This window comes from Peromyscus eremicus, chromosome 6 (assembly GCF_949786415.1).
Source record: "Peromyscus eremicus chromosome 6, PerEre_H2_v1, whole genome shotgun sequence".
NCBI lineage: Eukaryota > Metazoa > Chordata > Mammalia > Rodentia > Cricetidae > Peromyscus > Peromyscus eremicus.
The window spans coordinates 79878076-79904329 of NC_081421.1; the positions used below are offsets into that span (position 1 = coordinate 79878076).

At 38.3% G+C, this 26254-nt stretch overlaps 1 protein-coding gene across 1 annotated transcript; it reads right to left on the reverse strand.

Annotated features, from left to right (window-relative positions):
* Positions 1–363: 363 nt before the first annotated feature.
* On the reverse strand, positions 364–24198 carry Cd53 (CD53 molecule). Its single transcript, XM_059264942.1, has 8 exons — positions 24058–24198; positions 11720–11798; positions 9796–9984; positions 6845–6919; positions 6242–6337; positions 1930–2010; positions 1637–1720; positions 364–795 (listed from the first exon to the last, which is right to left on the reverse strand). Exons 2-8 carry the CDS (start codon positions 11780–11782, stop codon positions 724–726), a joined length of 660 nt encoding a protein of 219 aa, XP_059120925.1. The 5' UTR covers positions 11783–11798; positions 24058–24198; the 3' UTR covers positions 364–723.
* Between the last annotated feature and the right edge of the window lie 2056 nt (positions 24199–26254).

The following is a 26254-nucleotide window of genomic DNA, read 5'->3' on the forward strand; positions in this document are numbered from 1 at the left end:
AGAATCATTAGATAGTCTTCTGGATGGATGGATGGATGGATGGATGGATAGATCGATGGATGGATGGATGGATGGATGGATGGATGGATGGATGGATGGATGGAACAGAAATCAGTAAGATATTTTAACAAAGAAATTGTAGTATTTCCCTTTGAAGAGAGATCCATGTAACATTCCTATTACTATGTTCAAAAGGAAACAGGGTATATCACTTGTCCAATGAATCTGACTCCAAAATTCCTTTTAGCTTGCCTCTTATGTAGAGTGAAAGTATCATGATTTAGAAGCTAGAGACTGATTTGACAATTGTTAAGAGTCTAACATTTAAACTTGGACCTATCTTTTGTAGAACTCAGGGCTAAATTCAGGGGTTCACACAATACTCTGAGCTATATCCACACCTGAAGCTATCATTGGATCTCAAGACAGCAGGGCTACAGATTCTCTTGGCCTCTGATGTCCAAAAAATTCACCCAGGTATGTTTCACCATCTTTAAGGGATATGGCTACTGCCATCAGTTGGTGAATGATTGTCTTCTCCTTGAGATGGAGAGTTCATGACAAATATTCTCTTCCTTGGATGTATAAGACAGGGTCCCAATCAAGGAAGAGATAAGAGAAAACCAAAATGCCAGGCAGGCAGGTGATTGTTTGGGTCTCATACTATAGGTGTTTTGGATTTCCAGAGAGAAATAAGTCTTTTAAGCTCAGGGCAGTTGCAAGTCACAGTCCTAAGGCCTGACTGGTTTTGTCAATCTGGCAGTTCAGTGTCAGTGCAAAGGCCATCCCCAGCACCTGAGAAAAGAATTGAGAAAATGTGAGGTCTTCGTAAGAGAAAACATTTCTCCCACAGACCCTGAGATTGGTAACACAGCAAAGCAAGATTTCCATCACACTGTGACCACTCTCCAGCTTTATTCCCCTCTGAGGAATTTCTCTCTTTAAGATTAAGAATAGCATTGGAGAGAAAATGAGGACAATGATAGTATGATGGAAAAGTAGAAGGTCTTGGAGACATTTTTATCTTCTTAGGAAGGCACAGAAGCTTAGCTGTATAGTCAAGTTGTCTTTATTAAACAGTATAAGAACAATAAGTCAGCTCTGCCTTAGGGTTCATTTGCTTCTAAGCAGAGAAATGGTTATTTAACTCTTTGTTCTTTACTAAGTCTTAAATAATGTATAATATGCCCAATACTTGGGTAGAAAATAGTGTTATGAATATCACACAATAAACAGCACAAATTTTCCCTTTCACTTGCCAAACCAAGTACAAGCACAAAGGGAAAATAATTATAATTATAACTTCTTTCTTAACATAAAAGGTCAATTTTTCAAGTGAGCTATTTTATCATAATCTTTTCCAGACCAGCTAAGTGAACAACTAATGTGAAATTCTGCTTAGCACTCTTAATTTGACTTTGACTCATTCACATATATCAGGGATACATGTATTTGATATGTTTTCTTATAACAAATTTTCTGCATGTTTTAAGTTGAATTGATAATATAATCATTTGTTCCTTGGCTAGAGGAAGTCATGACATTTACTGCCTCATTCTACTTCCCCAGCATTGCTCTAAGACTGCATGTCTTAACTCCTTTAATCCTTACACGGGTTCTGGGGTTAATATCTTACCTGTATCACACATACACAGATGGTAATGATTCCAATATACAAGAAATTGGAGTGAAACCACGATTTTGCTTTATTATAGCAACCCTAGGGGAAAAATTACAGGCATAAATGAAATCATTCAACATGTCAACCTTATCAGGGAGGTTATCTGGGATGGTAACTTGTATTTATTTAATACAGAGACTGATATCAGATGTTACATTTTTACTTTCCTTGAATGTTTAAAGAGGCAAGCATAATGTGGAGAACATTTAGTCAGAATCAAATATCAGGAACAATACCAACAAAATTACCTGAACATCTGCACCTGGTGGGCAGGAAGATGGTGGACCACTGGTCCAATCACTTGAGCTGTTTACACCACAACACTGCAACTAAAAGACAAGTCCCCAAATATGATATTATAAAATCAACAGGAAAACAAAACAAACAAACAAAACACCCACAAAAATTTATAGGAAAGGTATGCCTGTCATTCAAATCTGACTCTAGAGAAGAAAATTCGGAATTGGTCTACTGCTAGACTCTTTGGAACTAAATGTTCACAAGACTATTATACCATTTTATTCACAGAAGACCTCTACGAAATACAAAGGGTATGTATGGTTTATATTTTTACCTATCAAGTACTTTCTGCCTTATAGCACAGTACTAAGGCTAACCACATTGATTCTTGAGATTATTGAAATCAGGATATTTAGATACCTGCTTTGATGAGAAAACAGGAATGGTGGTTTTACATATAGGAGAAACTTATGATCCAGCTATACCACTCTTGGACATACAACCAAAGGACTCTATCCTACTAAAGACAGTTGCTCATCCATTTTTATTGCTATTCTACTCATAGTAGCCAGAAAATGGAAACAGCTTAAATGTCCATCAACTGATGAATGGATATTTTAAAATGTCGTACATTTATACAATGAAATTTTATCTAGTCCTTAAGAAAAATTAAGTTAAGAAAATTTCAAGTAAATGGATGGAGATGGAAACAATCATCCTGAGTAAGATAACCTAGACTCAGAAAACAAATATCATGTTTTCTCTTATATGTGGATGCTAATTTTTAATATTTAGATTATTTGTTTAAATTGGAGTATAAATAGAAGTCAGGAAACTAGTAAATGGAAATGGGAATGCTCTCAATAGAGGAGATAGATAGAATTCTATCATATAAAGGAGAAAAATTGAAGGGGAATAGTTACATGAGTTGGAGGATAGCAGGGCAGGATAAAGGATAGAATTCTAGGAGGGGCAACTAACACTAAAGAGCTTTGGAAAAAATCCATATGGAAAAATATATGTATATATTTATGGAACCTTCTATCATAGTATGTTTCAATATATATGTATGTTTTATATATATTAACAAATTTAAATGAGGTTACCCTATAACTGAACAATAATGCCCCTACTAGACCCCAGATTAACAAATTACCGTTTGTTGGAGTTGTTGGCTATTGAGATCCTATAGACCCATAAATATTACAAGCTATTTCCAATACCTCTGGTTACCTTCCAGAACTTGGTCATAAGACCCTGAAACCACCACATACATAGTCATGGAACATGAAGAGATAAAGCTGGATTGATTTGGAAACTTGATACCTACTGGCTAGATTTCATAGTGTTGGAAGGTTCTGTGTAAGCTACAAGAGGAGAAAAGTAGTCACAAATCTTACAGAGTTGTGAACCTAAGAACTATAGTAATGATCAGCCTAGCAAGATATTACTGCTGGGGCTATCATGAAACAGATGTTGTGGGTAAAAGCAATAACTTCCTGCTTGGATTTAAAGCACCTTACATAATGGGACAAATACCTGGAACCAGTTGGAGGACAAACAATTTGTGATTAGGTAGGTTATAGGCCCTTGGGGAGAACCTACTAGTATTATTTTGCTAAATGGACATAATATCAAATCAATTTATAATGACTTTTTACTATATGCATAGATGAGGGCATCACTTAAGCATCATCAGGGAAGCTTCTTTCTTTAGGAGATTGTGATTAACACAGAGATCCACAACTGGCCAATGTGTAGAGAATAAGAGACTATGGGTTACTCAGCCTTAAAGTGGCATCTATATTACACCATCTCCTCCCAAGGTCAAGGGGTCTATGTGAAGAGTGGGCAGAAAAGTGTAAGAACTAGAGGTGGTGGCTGACTATAAGGAAACAGCATTCCCTGGACACAGCAGGGCAGTTTCACATAGGAACTCACAGTGATTATGGCAGCATTCACAAAAATAGAACAAGAACAAAGGATAGAATTGTCAGGAAGTCCCATCCTAGCTGAAGAGTTACTGGCAATTGATTACTGCTGAAAGAAGGAGGTCCACTTTTTAAGGGTATAACCACTGGCAGGTGGCCTACACTCCTATGGGATGACCTCACCCAAAAGTATATAGGTATCACTAACTGAGCTCAGTGGGTTTATAAGTAAAATAAGGAAACAAAGTGAGTAGGGAAGTGGGGGCAGTTCTGGAAGAGTTTAGGGGTGAATATGATCAGAATGATTGTATGAAATTCTCAATCAATAAAAAAATATTATTTTAAAAGAAGAGAGAGAAGGAGAGAGTGAGACTTCATCAAACTTCTAGATTCACAGTATCTCTAGGAAACAGATTTCCTGCCATCAAAATACCTCTGGGAATAAACCAGTCAGATACAGAAAATGGTGAAATCTATAGGACAAATAACCTAATTTTGTTCAGAAACATAAAGAAGTAGGATGCTGTTATAGAGTAAAAGAAACCTGGAAACATTTCATCCAAATGTAACATTTGGATCTTCTTAGGTCTCGATTTGTTCAAATCAGTTGAAATTTTTTTAAGAAAATTAGAATAATTGGAATATAGACTGTTAGTGATATTTGAGGACTTATTTATTAATTTGAATGTGTGTGTGTGTGTGTGTGAGTGCGTGCGTGCGTGCGCCGGCACGCTCTCCCGCGCAACTGTATGTTTCACTACATGCACGCAGGAACACGTGGGAGCAGGAAAGAGTTTCAGATCCTTTGGAATTGGAGTTCCAGGATTTGTGAGCCACCAGATAGGTGCTATAACAAAACCCAGATCCCACCGGGCAGTGGTGGTGCACACCTTTAATCCCAGCACTCAGGAAGCAGAGCCAGGCAGATCTCTGTGAGTTCAAGGCCAGCCTGGTCTACAGAGCGAGATCCAGGACAGGCACCAAAACTACACAGAGAAACCATGTCCTGAAAAAACAAAAACCCAGATCCCCCAGCAAAGCAATAAGTGCTCTTAACCACTGAATTGACTCTTTAGTGATATTTAATGGGTGAGATTATATAAGGGTCAGCATTTTATTTGCTTTAGAATATTCCAGCCAATTGTTTACGGGATTGAATGAGGTGTCAGTGACAAAATCTATATGAAGCTGGTGACATGTATCAAGAGATTTATTTTTGTTTTGTTTTTCCTTTGTTATGTGTCTGGACATTAAAAGGGACTTCTGAATTGAAACAAATGAGGAATGTGAAATCTAAAGAGGTTGTGATTTCAAGTCCTCCCATTCTTGTTTTTATGTTGTAATTTCCTATGTTATTTTTGTCTATTCCATATTAATCCATCATGAGTGATAACGGTACTCTTCGGACGTATCATGACTGTCCAAGGCTCTCTAATCCATATTTGTCTCCTAACCCTCTAAGGAAAGAGTGCAAAGTTGACATATGTCCGTGTGGAGGGAAAAGCATGAGCAATGTGACACTAGAGGAATAGGTAAAAAATGTAATAATTTTGGTGACTCAGGAATTTAAAAGGTTTCTTGTGGTGATATTATGTTCCCCAAAATTTTGTGCACCCTAATAAACTTATCTGGGGTCAGAGAACAGAACAGCCACTAGATATAGAGGCCAGAAAATGGTGGCACACACACCTTTAATCTCATCACTTGGGAGGCAGAGATCCATCCGGATCTCTGTGAGTTTAAAGCCACACTGGAAACAACCAGGCATGGTGACTCACGCCTTTAATCCCAGGAAGTGATAGCAGAAAGCAGAAAGGTATATAAAGCATGAGGACCAGCAACTAGAGCTGGTTAAGCTTTTAGGCTTTTGAGCAGCACAGTTCAGCTGAGATCCATTTGGATGAGGACTCAGAAGCTTCCAGTCTGAGGAAACAGGATCAGCTGAGAAGTTGGCCAGGTGAGGTTAGCTGTGGCCTATTCTGTCTTTCTGATCTTCCAGTGTTCACTCCAATACCTAGCTCCGGGTTTGATTTTATTAATAAGGCTCTTTTAGATTCATGCTACAGTTTCTTTTATTCTACTGCTATTTTAATAACATTTTGCAAAATATATAAACTAATCCAATATGGTTTGGGTTTTCTTTTCATCCTGTTAGGACTAAGGCAATGACCTTATGTGAGTTGGTAAAGAATGAAATAGAATGTAGAAAAATTTGTACCAGTTGGATTAATCCCTATACTCCACTGCCTTTGAGAGAATAGATGCTCCTTTGGACTTTAGAACTAAAGATCTTTGAGCCTGAAACCTTTAGGAAAGAGACACCAGTTTCTAGGGACTAATGCTGGGAATTCAGTCTGACACATCTGAGCAGGATTCTTTATATACTTACATGTGACTGGATGAAGTCCCATGCCGCCATGGTGTTGTTGTCTGAGTGATAATGTTGAATGCTGTCATTCAGGCCCTCAGCCACATACTTGTTCAGCTGGGGTAAATCATAGTCCACCAGGGAAGACATAGTCAAAACAAGATGGATTCAAGAAATAAGAGATTTCTAGTGGAGCAAATATATCCCCCCACCCAAGGAGTCAGAACTAGGGAAGTGAGATGAGGGAGGTTATGTGGGAAGAGAAGTTGAAAGTTTATATGGTTTTGAAGGAAGATATCCATAATGACCTTTATACTTCCAAAACTATAGTTACAAAGGAAGGTACAACCAAAGCCAAGGTCAAACATTACTGAGAAGACTGCCAGCTCCATAGAGAGAGGTAGGCAGGAGGAAGACAGGCTTGCTTCTTTTTCTCTCCAGTTATCTTTCAAGGTATCATTCAAATACAATCTTCATGACATTTTTTCTCTTCTCAACTGCAGTTAATCTCTCATCCTCCTATTTCATTTGTATGACTTACTACTAATTTTGCTTTACTAACTTCTCTGCAGTGTATTCCCCATCTCAGCAACAAGAGAGCAAGCCATGTTCTTCATAACTTACCTTTTGTTCATACACAAAGAGCAGGATGGCTAAGGTCACCTCAGCAAGGAGAATAATCATCAGCAGAATAAAGAACTGTGACAAACCAGAGACATTATCAGAACATTGACTCTAGTTTTTGATTTACCTCTCTCTGCCTCAAGAGCAAACAGGTCTACACATGTGTGCATACACACACACACACACACACACACACACACACACACACACAATCATGCATGGAAACTGTTCCTGCCTCCTTGGGGCTTCCTAAACCCTCTCTTGAATAGTATGTGTTCCTTTCCTACAGCTGGACCCTAGAAGGCATATTAACCACCCTCTAACTTTGTTCTAACATTGTTGAATCAGTTTTTTAGCATCAGCCTAGTGAAACAGCTGCTCAAAAAGCCAGGCAATTCAAACATGAGTTTGGGTCCTGGTCCCATATATCAGATCAAGTCTAGTTCAAGAAAGAGGGTGGATGATGGTGAACCTTGAAAGGACATCTGTACAGAGGAAGAGGAAGCCTAATCATAGTTATAAGTCAATTTTATCTCCAAATTTAGAATTTTAATCCATGCATGACATTTATACAAAAAAAAACTTTCACAATTTCATTTGTTCTTCACCTTAAAAAAAAACTTAAACACCAATTTTGACTGCTTAAATCATTTGTCCTGTCTCTGATGTTTCCTGTCATTTTCTATCTGTCTGAGAACTGCTTGATAACACTTATTATTATTATTATTATTATTATTATTATTATTATTACTGTTATTAGTTTAAATGTTGATCTGCAAGAGAAGATTGATCACATGACTTAAGGGATAACTGAGATGGTAACACATAAGAATGGAAGCATTGTTTTATGATCTTTTTTTTTTGAGACAGGGTTTCTCTGTATAGTTTTGGTGCCTGTCCTAGATCTCGGTCTGTAGCCCAGGCTGGCCTTGAACTCATAGAGATCCGCCTAGCTCTGCCTCCTGACTGCTGGGATTAAAGGCATGCACCACCAATGCCTGGCTTAAGAATGGAAGCATTGTTATACCAATCTCTGTCCTTAATATACTAGGAAAATTGTATCTCCTCTACTCCAATTTTATTAGGCAAAGTCTAAGCCTGACAGTACTCCTCAGGCTGGTTATTTGACAGAGAACTGCTGAAAATCTCTTCCATTTCTAGTAGACAAGGACTTCAGCCAAGGTCCTTACCTGAATTGTGTCACTCCTACTATGAAGGCTGCTTTGTGCATGAATTAAGGAAGAATTCTACATCATTGGGGAGGGTTGCTATGTTCAGAAGAACCTACTGATTATTTTTTCATCAGTTAATTACTGTGTGTCAGATCTTGAAGCATGTTCTTATATAAGGATTTAGGCAGAAAGTTGATAACTAATTTCGAGCAGACATGGAGGAAGTATTATGCTGTGGGATATGACAGTGACAAGGGCCATTATTGCAGTTTAAAATGGATACCACAGATAACAGTCATGTTTTCTACATATCCTTGGGATCCCAGTGAGAAGCAAACTAATATTGGTGTATAAAATCTTGGCTGATAAGAGATGCTATGATGGTTAGCTTTAATTATCAACTTGACAACCTAGAATAAACTAGCAATTCCTCAATAAACTTGCAGCAGAATCTGAAAGTATAACAGCCATCCATGTGGTACTAGTGGTCATGGAGAGCAACTGAGTATTGGAACTCTGTGGCAGGGTCAGATCATCTACAGAGAGGCCACTAGTGAATGTGATGGCTCACTTATAATGGAGACCCTAGGACATTGAAAATGCTATGCGCATAGGACATTCGCAAAGGAGACCTACGTGAAACTGGCCTACTCCCAACAAAGAATCTGTATGTGCTACAAGCAACATAATTAGAGGGGGTGGGCCTACTAAAGTTGTTTGGAGCCCAGAATACAAGACTCATCAGCTAGATATTAGAGCTACAAGATTTGGTCTATATACTGCTGATTTTCTAAAAATTATTTCTTTTGTTTTTTTTAATTATAATTACATCATTTTCTCCTTTTATTTCCTTCCTCCAAACTTCCCCATATACTTCTTCTTGTTCTTTTTCAAATTCCTATCTTTTTTCATTAATTATTGATATATTCCTAAATACAACCTGCTTCTGGTTTTTGTTTTCGTTGTTGTTGTTTTGGCATGGTTGTTTTTATGTCCTGTTTATTCTGTTTCAGAATAACAATTTTTACAGATGTAACTTCTTTTTATTTTGCAGGTGCTCACAGTTAAAAGCCCTTGGACTTTGAAGTCTTAGAAATTTTGTAAGGCTTTAGGGGATTTCTGGAATTGGACTGTGTTTTATATTCTGGTATTCAAATGAGACATATGGTACAAAGGATAGAAAGTTATGGCTCAAAGTGAGATATATATATATATATATATATATATATATATATATATATAATTGACAAGCAATGGACTGTGTTGGTTAGTTTTTATTGTAAACTTGACACAACCTAGAATCAACTGGGAAAAGAACTTTAATTGAGGTTATTATCTATGTCAGGTTGGCCTGTGGGGATGTCTGTGAGGGGTTGTGTTTGTGTTGGCTGTATGGGAGGGTCCAGCTTACTGTGGGTGTACTATTCCATAGACTGTCATCTGGCTTATAAAAGAATGAAGAAAAACAGTAAGCAAGTAAGAAAAAGTCTTGTGTTCATTCCCTCTTTGCTCTTTTCTTCTAAGAAAGGGTTTCCTTGTGTAGCCCTGGCTGTCCTGGAACTTACTCTGTAAACCAGGGGGGCCTCAAACTCAGAGATCCCTGTGCCTCTGCCTCTTGAGTGCTGGGACTAAAGGCAAGTGCCACCACTGCCTTCCTATCCCTCTCTGCTCTTTAATTGTACATGTCATCCAAAAGTAATCTAACATGAAATGTATCACCCTGGACTTGAGACATCATATACCCCAGCTCAGACTATCACAGCTGCTGCAAGGACTCACCGACATAAGCAGGCACTTGTTTTCCTTGATTGAGCCCATGCAGCCCAAGAAGGCAACTACCATGATAATGGAGCCCACGATGACGAGAACATTGCCCAGTGTCAGGAAGGGAAGGTTACGGAAGAGCACTCCATAGGTGTTTTGGACCAGGAGGTAGATACCAAAGCCCAAAATGCAACAGCCACAGACCTAAAAGGAAGAATTCCATAGCATTCTAAGGTGAACATAATTCTTAAGTATCTCCTAATTTATATTTTCACATCCTGAAGATCAGAATCATGTTTTTGTTGACTCACTCGAGACTCACCTCTTTACTCAGTTTCTACACTATCACATAGAAAGGAAATACCAGCTTCTGCATATGGAGTCACACTTATATCTCTTATTACACATATCCAGATACCAAGGAAATGTCATCCTTATGAAGGACCTAATACCTTCACTATATGTAAGTCTAGCTTTATACTTCAGATGTTCTATCTCTTGTCTGCTCAGTTGTCCATTCATGGACTTTTCTTAGGAGATTACGACCACATAGAGACGATGCTCTGTTTGAGGAAGATTGTCTTGATAGGCAGACTACAAGAGAAGTCAAATTTATAGGAATATTCTCATAAACGTATGAGTACTGATTCATCTTATATATGAAATTCATCTGCTGAATTTAATATAGTGAAAGCTCATTGGACATCTCTTTTTTCATGTTAAATTACCAAACATGGACATACATGTCTGAAACTTTATGTTTTTATTAATCCATATTATACAAATATTTTATTGTTATATTTCTACATATCAAGCATACAGTGTAGTTTGATAATATTCACTGCTCTATTAATATTTATTATATGTTTTTTCTTTTGCATTTTCTTCCTTCCCACTAGTCCCTTTTTAGTTAAATGCATTTCTTTTTTTTTCTCAGCTTCCGCATATGAAGGAGAAGATACAATCCTTTTCTATGTGGTACTGACTTACTTCACTCAAAGTAACCTCAAATTCCATCTACTTCATCCTTCTCTATGGTTAAGTCAAGCTCTATTGTGTAGATACACCACATATCCTTTATCCTCTGTTGATGGATGTCTAGTCTGCATCAAAAATTTAGCTATTGTAAATGATCCTGAGAAAAGCACAGATATTCAAGTATCTTTGTAGAAAGGTGATTATGATTCTTTTGGAGACAAAATGAGGAGTAACATGACTAGATTATATGGAAGTCCAGAACTTGAAGAAAAAGAGAACAAAAAATAAAATCCAGTCAGCAATGAACAATGGAAATAAGCAGAGAGTTTTAAAAAATTAAGTGCCAATAAATAAATATATTTAATAGGCATTCAGTATCTTTAGCTATCAAATCTTATATGGAGATTCCATTTCATCCCGTCAGAATGGCTGTCATAAAGAAAACTGTCAACAACAAATGCTGACCAGGATGACAGAAAAAAGAAGCCCTTTCACACTATTGGTGAGAGTACAAATTAGCCTAGATACCGCAGAAATCATCACGGAGGTTCTTTTTAAAAATTTAAAAAAAAAATACAACTTCCGTTTATGATTTCTCTGTCTGTCAATATTCTTCCATGGTGTCAGGGATGAGGAGAGTGTAGATTTAACACCCAAATTGTAGTCCACTTTTTACTTATAAATGTCACCAATTTGCAATGCTACCCGAGAGCCCCCGAAGAGAATTGGCACCTCCATTATTAACTGCACTGATACTTTTTAATTTTGTAGGCTTATAGTATGATACAAAATGGCAGGAGGTGAGGAAATTATTACCTTTTTGTACCTACATGAAATGTTCTGAGCAGTACCAAGGTGTGCACAGTTCACATTCTATACTCTATTCTTTGGTTGAGAAGAAAGGACAGGTTAGCTGGGATGAAGGGGTGTTATTTGAGATACGTTCAAAGAAGATACTTACCCAAAAGAGTAAGTTAAAGATAAATAGGACATATTTCAGCAATTTCAGGCTGCTCATGCCCATGCTGGGGTAGTATGACCTAAAAAGCACAAGGAATAAGAAAGGAACTCTTAGAAGGACTTGGCAATATAAGGTGGCACAACAGACTCCAAAATGCAAGTGTTTAGGGTTCAAGGATCATCACCGGTATCTTGTGTTTGAATTATTTATGTCTCTGGAAAATTTCCCCAAATATCTGCTTTCATACTTTGAAAATTGAAGCCCAGGTTGAAAAACCATCATCTTGAACACTGAATGCTACTCCAGTTCAGTAAGCAATGTTTGATGTTGCATGACACCATGACCCAACAATAGAGCTCTTCTAACAAGAAGATGAGCCACAGTGACACAGACAAAGTCAGTGCTTTCGGTCCTGTGTGACGTTAGTGACTGATGTCTGGCTACTCAAGAAACAGCCTTTGAGATCAAGACTGGCTGATCAATGTGCAGGACAGAAAGCCAGTGACTTGATCAGCCAGTTTCTTAACTGTCTTAAGATTCATTACTAACCAAATTTGTTTTTGTTGTTTATTTTTGTGACCATGTTTAATTATAACATCTCTCCCTTCTCTTTCATTCCTCCAAACCCTCCTATATACCCCTCCCCACTCTCCTTCAAATCCGTGGCTTCTTTTTTCATCAGTTGTTATTGAATGGTCTATAAACCTCTCCAGATAAAAGTGGAAGGTGATATACATATGCCTCATTTGTCCTTTTATGCACAGTTATCTATGATATTTCTCTTCTAGATATGGCCATGGCTAAATATTAGACATCTTCCAGTAGATGCTGATCTTATAGCAGAAATGAAACACACAAATATATAATGAGGAAGTTAAAAGAGATGACAATATGAGCACAGTCTTTTAAATGAGGCTATCATTTCTTTTTTAGCAAAGATACTGCTGTGTGAATTATATGATGTATTACATAGTATATGCATCTATGTGTGGGTAAGCACCAGAGGGGTACATAAGGTGTCCAGCTCTATCACTCTGATTCATTCACTTAGACAGGAAGATACACACAGAGAGCATGAAAAGGAAGAGAAACAGATGAGGGAGGGAGGGAGGGAGGGAGGGGGAGAGAAAGAGAGAGAGAGAGAGAGAGAGAGAGAGAGAGAGAGAGAGAGAGAGAGAGAAACAGAGAAACAGAGACAGAGAGACAGAGATAAAGACACAGAAAGAATTATGTCTAGACAATGCCTATCTAAATAAACTAGTGTAATCTCTCATTTCAAGACATGAATATGATGGCCAATGCCTATAATCCAAGTGCTGGGGAGGCTTAGGCTTAGGCTGCTAAGCTAAAACTGCAATGGCTGAGATACAAATATACTGGGATGTATTCATGGCAGCTAGTAAATAAGGAAAAATTGGTGAACTTTAAGGTAGTAAGAAAAAATACCAAAAAAGGACATACAAACAAATATTTAAATGAATAGAGCATCTCTAAATGAAATAATGTTGAGTATCATAATTGACATGTAATGGGAGTCCCCAAAGGAAGGGAGAAAAAATACTTGAAGAATTAATACCTGTAAGAAATTCTGAACAAGATTAAAATAATTTGCTCACATGACAAAGAGGATCAATGAAATCCAAAAATAAGAAATTTATACTTACAGTAAAACCATAATAAATTACCCAATCAATAATAAAAATAAAACCTTAATATAGCCAAAGGAAACAAAACATGTTAGGCACAAAATAGCTAATATAAAGATAAGAATGGACGTATCAGAAAACAGTCAATCCAGGAGAGACTGAAGTTACATGTTTAAAATAATAAAATACACCAAAAAATGACCTCCGGATTTTATAATCAATAAAAACATATTTGGAAAAACTAAGAAAAAACAAAGAATATAATATACATATGAGATTTGTTCATGATATTCATAAGATGGAACTATAACATGTATAAAAACTAAGGGAATTTCTCCTCAGCAGATCCACACTACAAGAAATATTCAGGGAAATTCCCCAGGCAAATTGTTAGAGCACAGGCAAGACCAAGTCTACTGCATAGATAAGTAGACCATGTTTTCTTGTTAGCTGTTGTGATTTGGATCTTAAATGGCTGCTAAAAACCCATGTGTTAAATGAAAATTTGGTCCTCAGCTGACAGTGCTATCAAAAGGTGGTAGATTCTTGTGCTATCTAAAGGTGAAAGGTTCTTTAGAGGTGCAGCCTGTTGGAAAGATTTAGGCCACTGGGGGCATACCATTGCAGGGTGTATCCTTCTATATCTCTCCTCTCTCCCTCTGTTACTTCTCTTTCTCCATCTCCCTCTTTCTTTCTCAACCATATGAGAAGAATACTTTTGCTCTGCTCTGTGCTCTCACCCCAGTGTTTGAGCCTCAGAACACACCCAAAATAGTGGGACCAGTGATCACACATTGCATCCTTTGAAACTAAGATTAAAAGTGAGTTTTTCCTCTTTTAAGTTGATTTCCTAAGGATTTTTTTGTCACAATATGAAAAGTTAACTTCACATTATTTAAATATATTAAATAAACACTGAACTGTGAACCACAGTATTTATGAGATTAAAAATAAATGAAAAAGGGAAGTTTGTATTAACAATAACATTGAGTCTGGGAAGGAAAACAAATGAAAATTCTTGTATTGGAAGTATAGTATCATTAACTCACAGCAACTGTGGTTACATGCATTGGAGCCCTCCATAAAATGGCAGCATGAACTCAGGACAGCTCATAAGGCCCAGGAGCTACCAGCACCTGCTGAGTGCTGGGAAGTAGACAGGGAGAATCAAAGGTTTTTTTGTTTTCTGTTTGTTTTTTTTTTTTTTGGAAGTATGGAAACTCTTGAAAAGAATCCCAGATCACTCCCCAGCACACATATTGGGGAGGTCACAGCAGCCTGTAGTTCAGCTCCAAGGCATCGGATACCAACTGCACATAGAAATACAAACATATACAGAAATAAAGATAAATAAAATATAATATGAACTTTTCCAGTATAAATTTGACTGTTTGTATAGTTCTTTATACAAAGACTGGCGACTGGCCAGCTGCCAATGATCTAATAGATGTCCCACACCAATGCACCCATGGGCAGCATTGATTGAACTCAGGTTTATAAAAAAAAAAAAATTAAGGACACGAAGTTGGGAGTGAAATGTTTTGGAGGGTTTGGGGGTGGTTAGAAGGACATTGGAGGTGGATATGGTCAAAATACATTATTTACATCCACAAAAATTCCCAGAGAATACATAGAAATAATATTTTAAATAAATAGTTATAAATTGACAGTTCAGCTGGGAAGGAGGAAGGAAAGTAAATACAGAAGGAAAAGGTGGGATGAGGAACAGAGGTGGCACAGGCTGTAATCCCAACATTTGCTTGCAAACAACACACGAGGACAGAGGTGGAAGGATTGTCACATGTTCCAGGCCAACCCAGGGTTTATAGTTAGAGCTTGATACAAAAAATAATTACAAGTATCTCTGGAGTAGGATAGCAGGTTTGGGGGCATATGCCAAGGAGTTGGATTTCATTCCTACCCTATTTACAATAGCTCGATCTTTCTTCCCCTTCTAACCTGCCTCTTCCTACTTGCTGCTTTGTCTCAGACCCCAGCCTAAGGAGTTACCCACTGCTGACCAAAGGTTGCTCCTCCCAGGGCAGGAAGTAGGCTGACGGCAAGCCCACACCTCTTCTACTGCTCCTGAGATCGAACGTCCCAGTCTCATCCCAGCTCTACAGTTGGAATCCCGCTATGGTCTCCCTTTCATCTCTTATCCCATCCCCAACAGATCACAATGACATTCTCCTCCAACCTTCCTTCCCTCAACTCATCCCAGTGTCCCAGCCTCCAATACCAGAAGATTTTCGCTGTGAATACACCAACTAAGCAGACCAGGAAATTAGGCAATACATAGCCATTACACACTCTGGAAATGCAGAGAGGAAACAGAAGCCAAAGAACAAAACACCCACCCAACAATGGCAAATACAGGACCATAGTTCTCATATACTATTAGCAAGAATGTACCATGGTATGTTCATATTGAAAAACATATTGTTGGTTATGTGAAATGTTAAACATTTATAACCTAGTAATGCATTCTGCTTCTAGGCATTTTCTCAAGAAAAATGAAAATATATTCTCATACAAAGAATTTTACAAGAATGTTTATAGCAGCTTAGTTTGTAATAGTCCCAAACTGGAAACAAACACCCATTGACATGTTATTGCACAAATGAACTATGATACCACTAGATAGTGGAATATATCCCAGCATTAAGATATGTTACAGAATTGTAATGGAGGGTACATAATGTGGGAGTATGGAAGGAATAAGTAACACTAAAGACTTTTTTTAAAAGTCATATATATATATATATATATATATATATATATATATAGAGAGAGAGAGAGAGAGAGAGAGAGAGAGAGAGAGAGTTAAAAGGGAGTTAATTAGGTTATAACAGGACAATGATGCCCTACTAGACACCAGAGACTAACAAAAAGCCAAGTACTAGGTATGAGTTACTTCTTTTGGAATTGTTAGTCACTGATGTCATATAGACCCTCAAATATTATTGTCTATTGCTGTTGTTCTTAGTTACACCCAGAATGTGGCAGTAAGACCACATACTTGAGTCACAGAACATAGTGAAAATCAAGCAGGTATGAACTTCAAAGTGTCACCTCTACTCATTAATTTTCATAGTGCTGGAAGTTTCTAGGAAAGCTACTGGAGGAGAAAAGTAGTCATTATTCATACACATCTCTGAACCCTGTGAGCTAAAGAATGATTAGCTCCAAAAAACATGTCCATGCAATAGCACAAGAGTGACATACGTATCCAATGAGTAAACAGCCACTTCCTTGTTGGATGTAAGTCATGTTTCACAAGATAAAACCCATAAATGGTGCCATCACCAGGCTAAGAATCTATTTCTAGACAGTTCAGAGACCCTAGGGAGGAATTTACTATTATTCTGATAAAAACACATAGTATCAAACTGACTCCTAATGACTTATCATTATGAACATAAATCAGTGCATCTCTCAAACCGCATCTGAGAAGTTTCTGTTTGCAGTAGATAGTAATTAAGACAGTGACCCACAACTTGCCAAGGTACAAATAATAAGAAATTAAAGAATATTCAGCCCTAAAGACAGAAGCGCCTCCTTCCCAGTGCTCATGGATCTTCTCAGAAGAGAGGGGATAGAGAAGGAAGAGCCTGAGGTGGTGGATGACTACAAGGAATCATTATCTTCTAGACATAGCTGGGCCACTGCAATATGAGTTCACACTGATTTTGACAGGATATACAAAACCTATACAAGCCTAATCCAGAACCAAATCTCAACATAGAGAGGGGAGATGGGCACACCATTCCACCCCCAAGCAGTGGCAACATTGGCAATTGTTAGCTGCTGTGAGTAACAGTTAAGAGTATATAGGCTCTGCTAAGTCAACCACTATCCGGTGGAAGACCTCATATCCAAGAACATTTGGGAAGTACAAATTGGTATTGAATATTTTTTTTTTGGTTTTTCGAGACAGGGTTTCTCTGTGTAGCTTTGCGCCTTTCCTGGGACTCACTTGGTAGCCCAGGCTGGCCTCGAACTCACAGAGATCCGCCTGGCTCTGCCTCCCGAGTGCTGGGATTAAAGGCGTGCGCCACCACCGCCCGGCGAATATTTTTTTTAATAAAAGGATGAAAAGTAGTAGGAAAAGAGAGTGAATCAGTGAAGAGGTGGGAGAGGCAGTGAATATAATGAATTACTCAACTTTCAAACAATTACTCAAAATGTAAAAGAATAAGTATGGTGAGTAACAAAAGAGAGATATAAAAGTGCATACTGCATGATTCCAGGTATATAACACTTCAAAAATGAAAAAAATATAGAAACAGAAATCAGACCAGAGATCACATGGAGATAAGCATGACACGGGTCAAGAGATGAGTACAGGGAAAGCTGTGTGAAAAAGATTACAAAAGACCGTGAAAGGTTTTTGAGAATGTGAGATGTTACTGTCTGCACTGAGGCCATGTATTTATGCAGGTATGCATAGGTAAAAAGATCCATCTTAGCTTGTTACTGTCCATGACTCCAATCTTAAATGTACCTATTTATGTAAAAATTTGGCAATTAGCCTTGAATACTTGTTCTAAAATCTCCTTCCTCTCTTTTGCTCACGTGATTCTTTGCTAAAATATGTCCCTTTCTGTCCTTCTCAACATTTATTCTGATCAGTTACTGATCATTCTTTCATTCAGCTTACATAATTTTTCTATGAAGCCTTCTCTGATGATGTCTACTTTTTTATAACTAGCCCTCCTATAAGAAGTGCCTGCAGTATCTGTGAATTTCTTCCCTTATACCAAAATTTCTATTACAAGCATCTCTTCCTTCACTAGGATGTAAACTTTTGAAAGTAGGCATACTTCATTCATCTTTGAATCACTGGCACCTGGCACAGTAGATAATTACACTACAAACTAAGAAGATTGTTAAACAAACAAATAGCTTGACCTCATTTGTTAGCTCTGTATTCTAATATAGTAGAATAAACAAGATACTACAGAGTCGGGTGCCTTGGGATTTTTGTTGTTGTTGTTAATAAATGATGCTTTAAACATAGGAAAATAAGTTCTTCATCAACTAACAGGAGGTAATCAGGTCATCTGCCTCCTGGAGTCACATAAATTCCAGCATCCTTGAGTCCTGTTACAGCTTTTTCACTCATGTAAACTCTTTTTCCACAGAGCATCAATGACCAAGATGCCCACAAACCTGGGTGTGTCAGCACTGACTCTGTCCTTCACAGAAAACAAAAGAGTATCTGTTTCTTCCCTTTCTGGTTTTCTCTTTGCTCAGATTCATGTCAAACTGAAGGGTAAAATCTGCCCAGTTGGTGAATATGGCCACTATTTTTGCAAAATGCTACAATGGCCCTATTTTCTTATAAGCCCAGACAAACTTCTTCTACCCTTTCTTCACCATTACTGGCCAATTTTTGAGCCTCCCACACTTCTATCTAACATTCAGAGGAACTGACACCTACCTAACAGTTAAAATCTGCCACTTCCACCCCCCCATGACTCACAGCATTTTCATAGGGTTCTTTTTTATGAAGAAAGCTTGTGACGTCAATTTCCAGGAAACTTTCGAGACTAAACCACAATAATCTGAGGCTACATCCCAGGACCCAGTACAGGAGCCAGAGCTAAACACCATTTAATTACTCCAAGCAAAGAGCTTGGGCTAGTGAACTGTCTTGTAGGTTCCTAGTCTGAACTCTGTCTTTCTTTTGATCTGTAATTGCAACACCATCTACTCTTGCCCTCAGTGAGATCAAGTTTAGAGGTGGCTGTGGTTAGAAACTTCAAAAATAAAAACACCACCAGTTCTTGAGCTCTGTTTACAATTCAGTTTCAGAGGCCAATATGTAACTTCAGCGAGGAGCTTTGCTTTTACGTAGACCATTTATGAGATATTAACAAGTGTTTCTCAAACAAACAAAAAAAAAAGAACAAGGCAGTAAGGAATGCAAGAAATCCATGGTCAGAACATTTGGAAGTAAATGACAATAATTTAAGTGCTATGTAAGCAACCAAAGGAGGGAAGCAACCAACAGTCCTGCACAGACATGCTGCCTGTGAACCACAGCAACCAGCATGGTGTGATAACCCAAAGGATTCAGTAACAGCACAACTTGAGGGTTACCAACGGGTCTCTAATTGTACTTAACACCTACCCAACAAGAAGGAAACAACAGAAACCTAGCTCTTACACAGGCATGATGCCTATGAACCACAGCAACCAGCATGGTGTGATAACCCAAAGGGTTCAGTAATAGCACAACTTGGGGGTTACCAACGGGTCTCTAATTGTACTTAACACCTACCCAACAAGAAGGAAACAGCAGAAACCTAGCCAACTACCCAGGGCTAGTGAAGTTGCAGATCCTGGAGGAGAACTTATAACTACCACTTTACTAAGCCAGCGTAAGTGGCTAACTACATTCTAAGTGTTTATCTTTACACTTACAGGTAAGTGTAGTCCTCAGTCCACGTCAATGAAATTTCTGTTTTCAACAGACAAAAGCCATTACAGAAAACCACAACCCATCAAAATAAGGAGTTCTGGAGCCCAGTTCCAATGACTACAGCTCCCATAATTAAGGCTCGGGGATCATTACAGAGCAGGGGGCAGAAAGACTGTAAGAGCGAGAAGACCAGACAGTTTGTTGTGTCTCCCAGGAATGTTGGAAGCTACACACATAAAGTCTCACCAGTGTGACTGCCTAAACATGAGTTGAACAAAGACAACAACAACAGACATTCTAATGTGGACTGGAGGGAAGCCCACAAGGCCTCAAAACCCAGACTACAGGCAACAAAAGCATGCAAAAGATGGGAGAAAAAATCTGCTCCAGAGAAGAGCACACCAGTTGGTTATCTAATACCAAATGGTCAGTTCCAAAAACATACATGTAAGTAACATTATATAGACTGAACAGGCTGTAATTATGTATACAGCAATGTGTGTGTGTGGTGTGACAATAACTAATGACAAAAGAGTCCATGAATTTGAAAAAGAACTATGAGCTGTATACAGAAGGGCTTGTGGAGAGGGAAATGATGTAATTATAATCTCAAAAGGTAAAAGAAATAATTTAAAAAACAAAAAAGGATTGGCTTGTATGTACACCTTTTAATAAACTTACAACCAGTTTATTAAAAGGTACACATTTGGGTCTGTAAGAGAAAAGTATACTTACAAAACTGCACAATTTTCTTATACTGAAAATTCCTTATTCATAACACTTGTGTCATTACATTGAGGTCCATTTAGTCTGGACAGGTCTATTTATGGACAGGCTAGCACATATCAACCCAAGACAGGCAGACCTTGATGGGAGAGCATATTTCTTGTTATGCTCCACAGATACATTAAGACTTGGGCCTGCATGTCAGCCTGATGTCCACTTAGCAAAGCGCAGAGCTTTGGTGGACTTGCTGATCTGCAGGTAGGCTCAAGCAGAGTCAGACTGCAAGTTATCACTGACCTACAGTTGCTTCCAGGCATGGAAAAACCAGATGTGAGCAGCGTAACTTGGTGAAGATGACTCACTGAGCTCAAAGCATACAGATCATGTTTAGATAAACAAAACTTTAGATCAGGGTTAGTTTAAGTTCCAGCACTGCACTTATCATAATTACAGCCTCGAACAACTCCCTTAAGCTGTCGAACTTCCAGTTTCCTCATCTTTAAATAGGGCTGTTAAAACTGCCCTCATGGTTGTTCTAAGGTGTCAATATGATAGAATTTCTTAAATGGTTTAGTGCCAGAGCTTCAGTGAGTGCTGAAATATACTAGGGGCTGGAAAGGTTTTAATAACATTTTCCCTCATTTGTTGGAAATACTTCTTTAAAAGTTTTGTTTGCCTTTTGTAAGAAAAAGTTCATGAAAGGGACTATAAGGAAGAGAAAAAGAAAATGAAATAAGTTGGGGGAAATGAATCCAAATGATAGTGGAGGATTATTTCCACCCACTTGAGAGTTCAGCAAGATGTTACTAGACTCTAACATGGGGTAGAGATCTTTATAATAAGGATATTACTTAAACTAGGAGTAGTTATCCAAAGCTCTCACACGGTCCACCCAGTAGATATCATATCCTCTTTATTATGTTAAAACCATGAAGAACTTTGTAGGAAAACATACTACTTTTCTACTTGGTAAAAATAGATAATCAGTAGAGAAGATTTTTTTCTCTACCCCAACATAGAGATTAATGACTTATATTGTGAGCTCTTACCTACTGGCTTTGGAAGTACATATTTGTCTCTTTCTCAAAATCTTTGTCCAGACAGTCTTTACAATCCAAGTACCCAACTGCCCTTGTGCCCAGCATCAGCAACGTTGGAGACTAGATCTAGACAGGTGTCTGGTTTCTACAAATTCTTTTGTTTCAACATCTACACCTAAGTAGTAGCTAGTCCTGATAACATCCCAAGGGCAGATGCCTAGTGCACAGAGTGACCTACACAGTGGATGCTTCTTAAGGTATAAAGAAGTGCTGTAGGCTGACTATGAACACAAGCCAATATGTGAACAAGCCAATATGAACGCAAGCCACTATAACTAAATCAACACACTAGTTGTTGGAATTAAACTGAAGAAAAAAGAATGGCTATAACTTGGCAAAAATCTCTACCCTTCCTTCCTTCTGGTCAAGGGAAACATCCAGGTTAAAGAGGAAGAAATCTGCCTCTGTGCCCCAATTTAAAGCCACATTCTATCAAAATTGTTGTGGCTAAGTCTCAGGCATAGCTCTGCCCTGAAATAGACCCAAGACTTGTCTGTTCAGTAAACTTGCTATCTACTTTCAATTGCCAAGTAGGAGAAAGGGCTTGGTGCTTCCTGTGGTCATGTGACCAACATCTCTTGCTTAATTTCATTTCTATCATGCCTATGACAGGGAGTGGGGGAGCAATACTTCTTTGAGTGCATATTCAGTGTTTTGTAGCTGGAATGTTAATAATCCCAGTCTCTATAATAAATTCATAACAGTCTCCTTTCTCAAGGAGTCTTTGACAGACTCTTAAATGCTTGTATTTTGTGTACATTCTCTGCCTTATAGAAAAGAGCACATTGTATTGTGTTCTGTGCACCCATCTATCTTCCCTCCATGGTAATCTTTTGGGCATTGACAACCACATCAGTTATCTTCATGTATTCAGCACCTGAGCTCAATATCTGGCCACTGGGACATTGCAGGATAGGGAATGGAGTAGGAAAGCAGTAGTTTGAGGATTTCTGGCCAGTCAGAGGCTAAGCAGAGGGCATAAGAAGCTAAGAAAACAACAGAGTTTTTTCTTTCTAGCTTTGCCTCTCGTTAATGACCAAAGCTGATATCCTTTGAGTGTAGTAAGGTAACTGTGATAGCCTGGACTTCGGATCACTTCCTGTGGCCATAAAGGTAAGAGAACATTGTGTTTAAAGGAGAAATAATCTTAACTGGCCCACACAGGAAACCACATTTCAGTTCAGCATCTGCTCCTCGTCAACCAGTTTCAAAACAGTGAAGATTCCGTTTTAAGATTGAGAAAGCAAAACTTTGCTCACCCAGCAGATACGATTCATTTCTGGCTCAGTCTCCTCCTATGTATGATTGCCCAGAAGAGTCCCTTAAGGACAGAACTATTACTGGACAAATCGTCCCTCCTCCCTCATTTCTCCTCCTTATCCACAGTTCCTGCCAAAGCAGTGTCAGACTTCACAGGGTGTCTAGCCCCTGATTGTTAACTTAGTTCTCTAAAAGCTGGTCATTATTTCTAATTATAAAGTTTAGTAGCCTCTGAGGGACACATCGGTAAACTGCAGCTATCTCCCCATCCTGTCCCTTAATTTTTTGGTGAGTAATTATGGTCACAAGGGACTTTCTTCTCTCCTTTAGATCATAATCAAATGAGCTTCTCACAGTTCTTTGATCAAGAAAGACCTGATACAGACATTTTGTATTTACTCAGAAAGTTAGGACAAAAGCTTGAGTATCACTCTGCTGAATACTTGAAGCCTAAAATTAGTTTTAGTCTATGAGTTGGACACTAGTGCTATATCAAATTGTGTGTTTCCTCTCAGCAGAGCACTTTATATGAGATTTGTCAACGTTCATGCTTCATATATTAAGGATCAGTTAATGTGGAGAAAGAAGCCCTTCAGATCGCAATGTTTGCATTGCTCTTTGAAAGCCCCCAAACTAAGCATCCTTAGGGAGTATCTAGGAATAAAATCATAAAGTACAGTTACAGGGCACTTACTGTGTTGAGGTTTTTTTTTTTTTTTTTAACCCATCTTATACCAAAGCATGACGATTAGAGCACTAACTTCCCTTATAAAATGTTTTCAGATGAAGACAATAATACATCTCCTGGCTACTGTTCTAGATCACTCTGGCTATTACTTCTCCCTCTAAACTCAAGTTTTGATTTTAAGGAACAAACAATATAGAAGATCTCCCCCATTTCACCTCATCTCACACAGAAAACTTTAACCATCAGAAACCACCATACACAGTAAGCAATTCAGTGCTGTAGTGATGTATGCTCATGGGTGCTCAGGCCCGAAGAGATATCAGATAACAAAGTAAATCAAAGTATGTCTAGCCTGATTGCCTGAGGAAATTGCTGATCTAAATATTTGTGAAATAAGAAATTTTATAGTTACTAGAGAGATGTATGGATACTCTTAAATTGCTGTGCCCCGCCTTAGCTGGTTCAGAGATGCTGAAAGTCATAAGTCTTACCTTTTGTAGGCAATGTCCCTCAATACTTCAAGTGGAATTCGCTGATTATCTTTAAGGTGGCCAACACAGGCTGCTAACACAGAAGTCTGGGTCTATTTGCGTAAAAGGAGAAGTAAAGAGAGAAAAAAAATGATCACACCGTGACAACAGGAAACTCAAGCAAGAAGAGTGAGGAAGTGAGAATGTGTGTTCTCTCTTGGCTCAGATATTCAACTGTTCCCCAGTGGTTTTTTAGAAGCTTCCACCCACAGGCCACTCTAAGCTGGTTTCTGGGAACCAAAGACCCTGACACACCAATCAGAGTCGTGGTGAACTCTACAGTGATTTGGGGGATGGTTCCTGTCTAGAGAATAGTGCTTCTCAACTGAGATGGCACCTAGGAATTAACTGTGGATCTTTTCCTGTGTATCTGGCCTCACCACCTGACCACAGGCTATATTACTAAACCATAATGACAAAGATAGTATGGTACTAGAACTAAAGCATACTTGTAGACCAATAGAACCTAATAGAGGATACAGAAATAAACTTGTACAGGTTTGGACAAAGTTGTAAAACTGTGCACTGGGAAAAATACAGCGTGCTGAATAAGAGGTACTGGCAAAGCTAGATAACTACTAACAGAAAAATTAAATTAGATCTGTGTCTTTTACCCTGCATAAAAAGTCAACTCAAAGTGGGTCAAAGACCTTAATTTAAAACCTAAAATACTGAAATGACTAGGAAAAACACTTCAAAATATCGGTATAAGCAAAACTTTTGGAATAGAATCACAATAGAACAGAAAAATATTCCCAGGAATTAAAAAATGTGATTATAGACTATTAAAATGTTTCTACATGGCAAAGAGCCTATCAGAAAGTGAACAGATAGCCTATAGAATGGGAGAATACCTTTGCCAGCTATATGTCAGACAGAAGTTTGATATCTATAAATATAAAGGACTGCACAAATTAAGTACCAAAAAACCTTCAAAACTGCTTATTGATAAATAGGCCAATGAACTTAAGAGACAGTTCTCCAAAGGAGAAATACAGTTGGCCAAAAAATAGTTTTTAGGGTTTAACATCCTTCACCAGCAAGGAAATGCAATTTAAAACTACTTTGAAATCCTGGTCCTCTGGCTTTTACAACATTTCAATCCCCTAGTCCATGCTCTGTGATCCTTAGGTATGTAAGATTGGTGATGGGCACCCCCGTGGTCAGATATTCTGCATTTTGACCTGTTGTGGCTTTCTACAATGGTCTCTGTTTGCTGCAAAGAGAAGCTTCTTTGATGAAGGTTAAGACCTACACTAACCTGTGGATATAAGGATCAGTGTTTAGAATACAATAGGAGTGATACTGTTTTGATAACATGCAGGTAGTAGATTCTCTTCTAACATCCATGACTTCACTAGCTCCTGGCAATTGGCTAGCTTTCCAGGACCAGGCATGATATCCCTCCTACTGAACAGGCCTTTAGTCCAATTAGATAGCTGCCTGTTACCACCAATGTATAAGTGTCACTATTGTATCTTTAGGGATATCTTGTCATGATGGTCATTGTTCTTTTTTATATGCTGTGTAGGACTATTGGTTGTGTCCCTCCCTTAGCAGACTGCATAGCATCTTCTAATACTATGAAAGCTGGTCTCCAAAGGCAGAGGCTTTCAGGTCAAATCCAGGTGAAATCTACCCTGTCCTGTGTCTGAAATATGTCATGACTTCAACAATATGGTCTTAAACTTCTAGGAGGCAACTGTGCTGGCAAGCTTTATGTCAACTTCACAAAAGTTAGAGTTAGTTGGGAAAAGGGAATCCCAACTGAAAAAAAAAAATGACCACACCAAATTGGCCTATGGACAAGGCTGTGGTGTAATTTCTTGATTGATAATTGATATAAGCCCAGATCACTGTGGGTGGTGCCACTCCTAGACTGGAGGTCCTGGGTGCTATAAGAAAACTAGCTATATGAGCAAGCCAGTAAGCAGTACTCTACAATGGCCTCTGCATCAATTCCTGCCTCCATGCTCCTGCCTTGCTTGAGTTCCTGCCCTGATTTCCCTCAGCAATGGAGTGTGACCTGAGAGTTGTAAACTAAAATAATTTATTTCCTCCCTGAGTTCCTTTTGGTAATGGTTTTTATCACATAAATAAACCCTAACTGAGATAGAAATTTGGTACCAAGTCATGAGACTGTTTTATGTCAGACCTG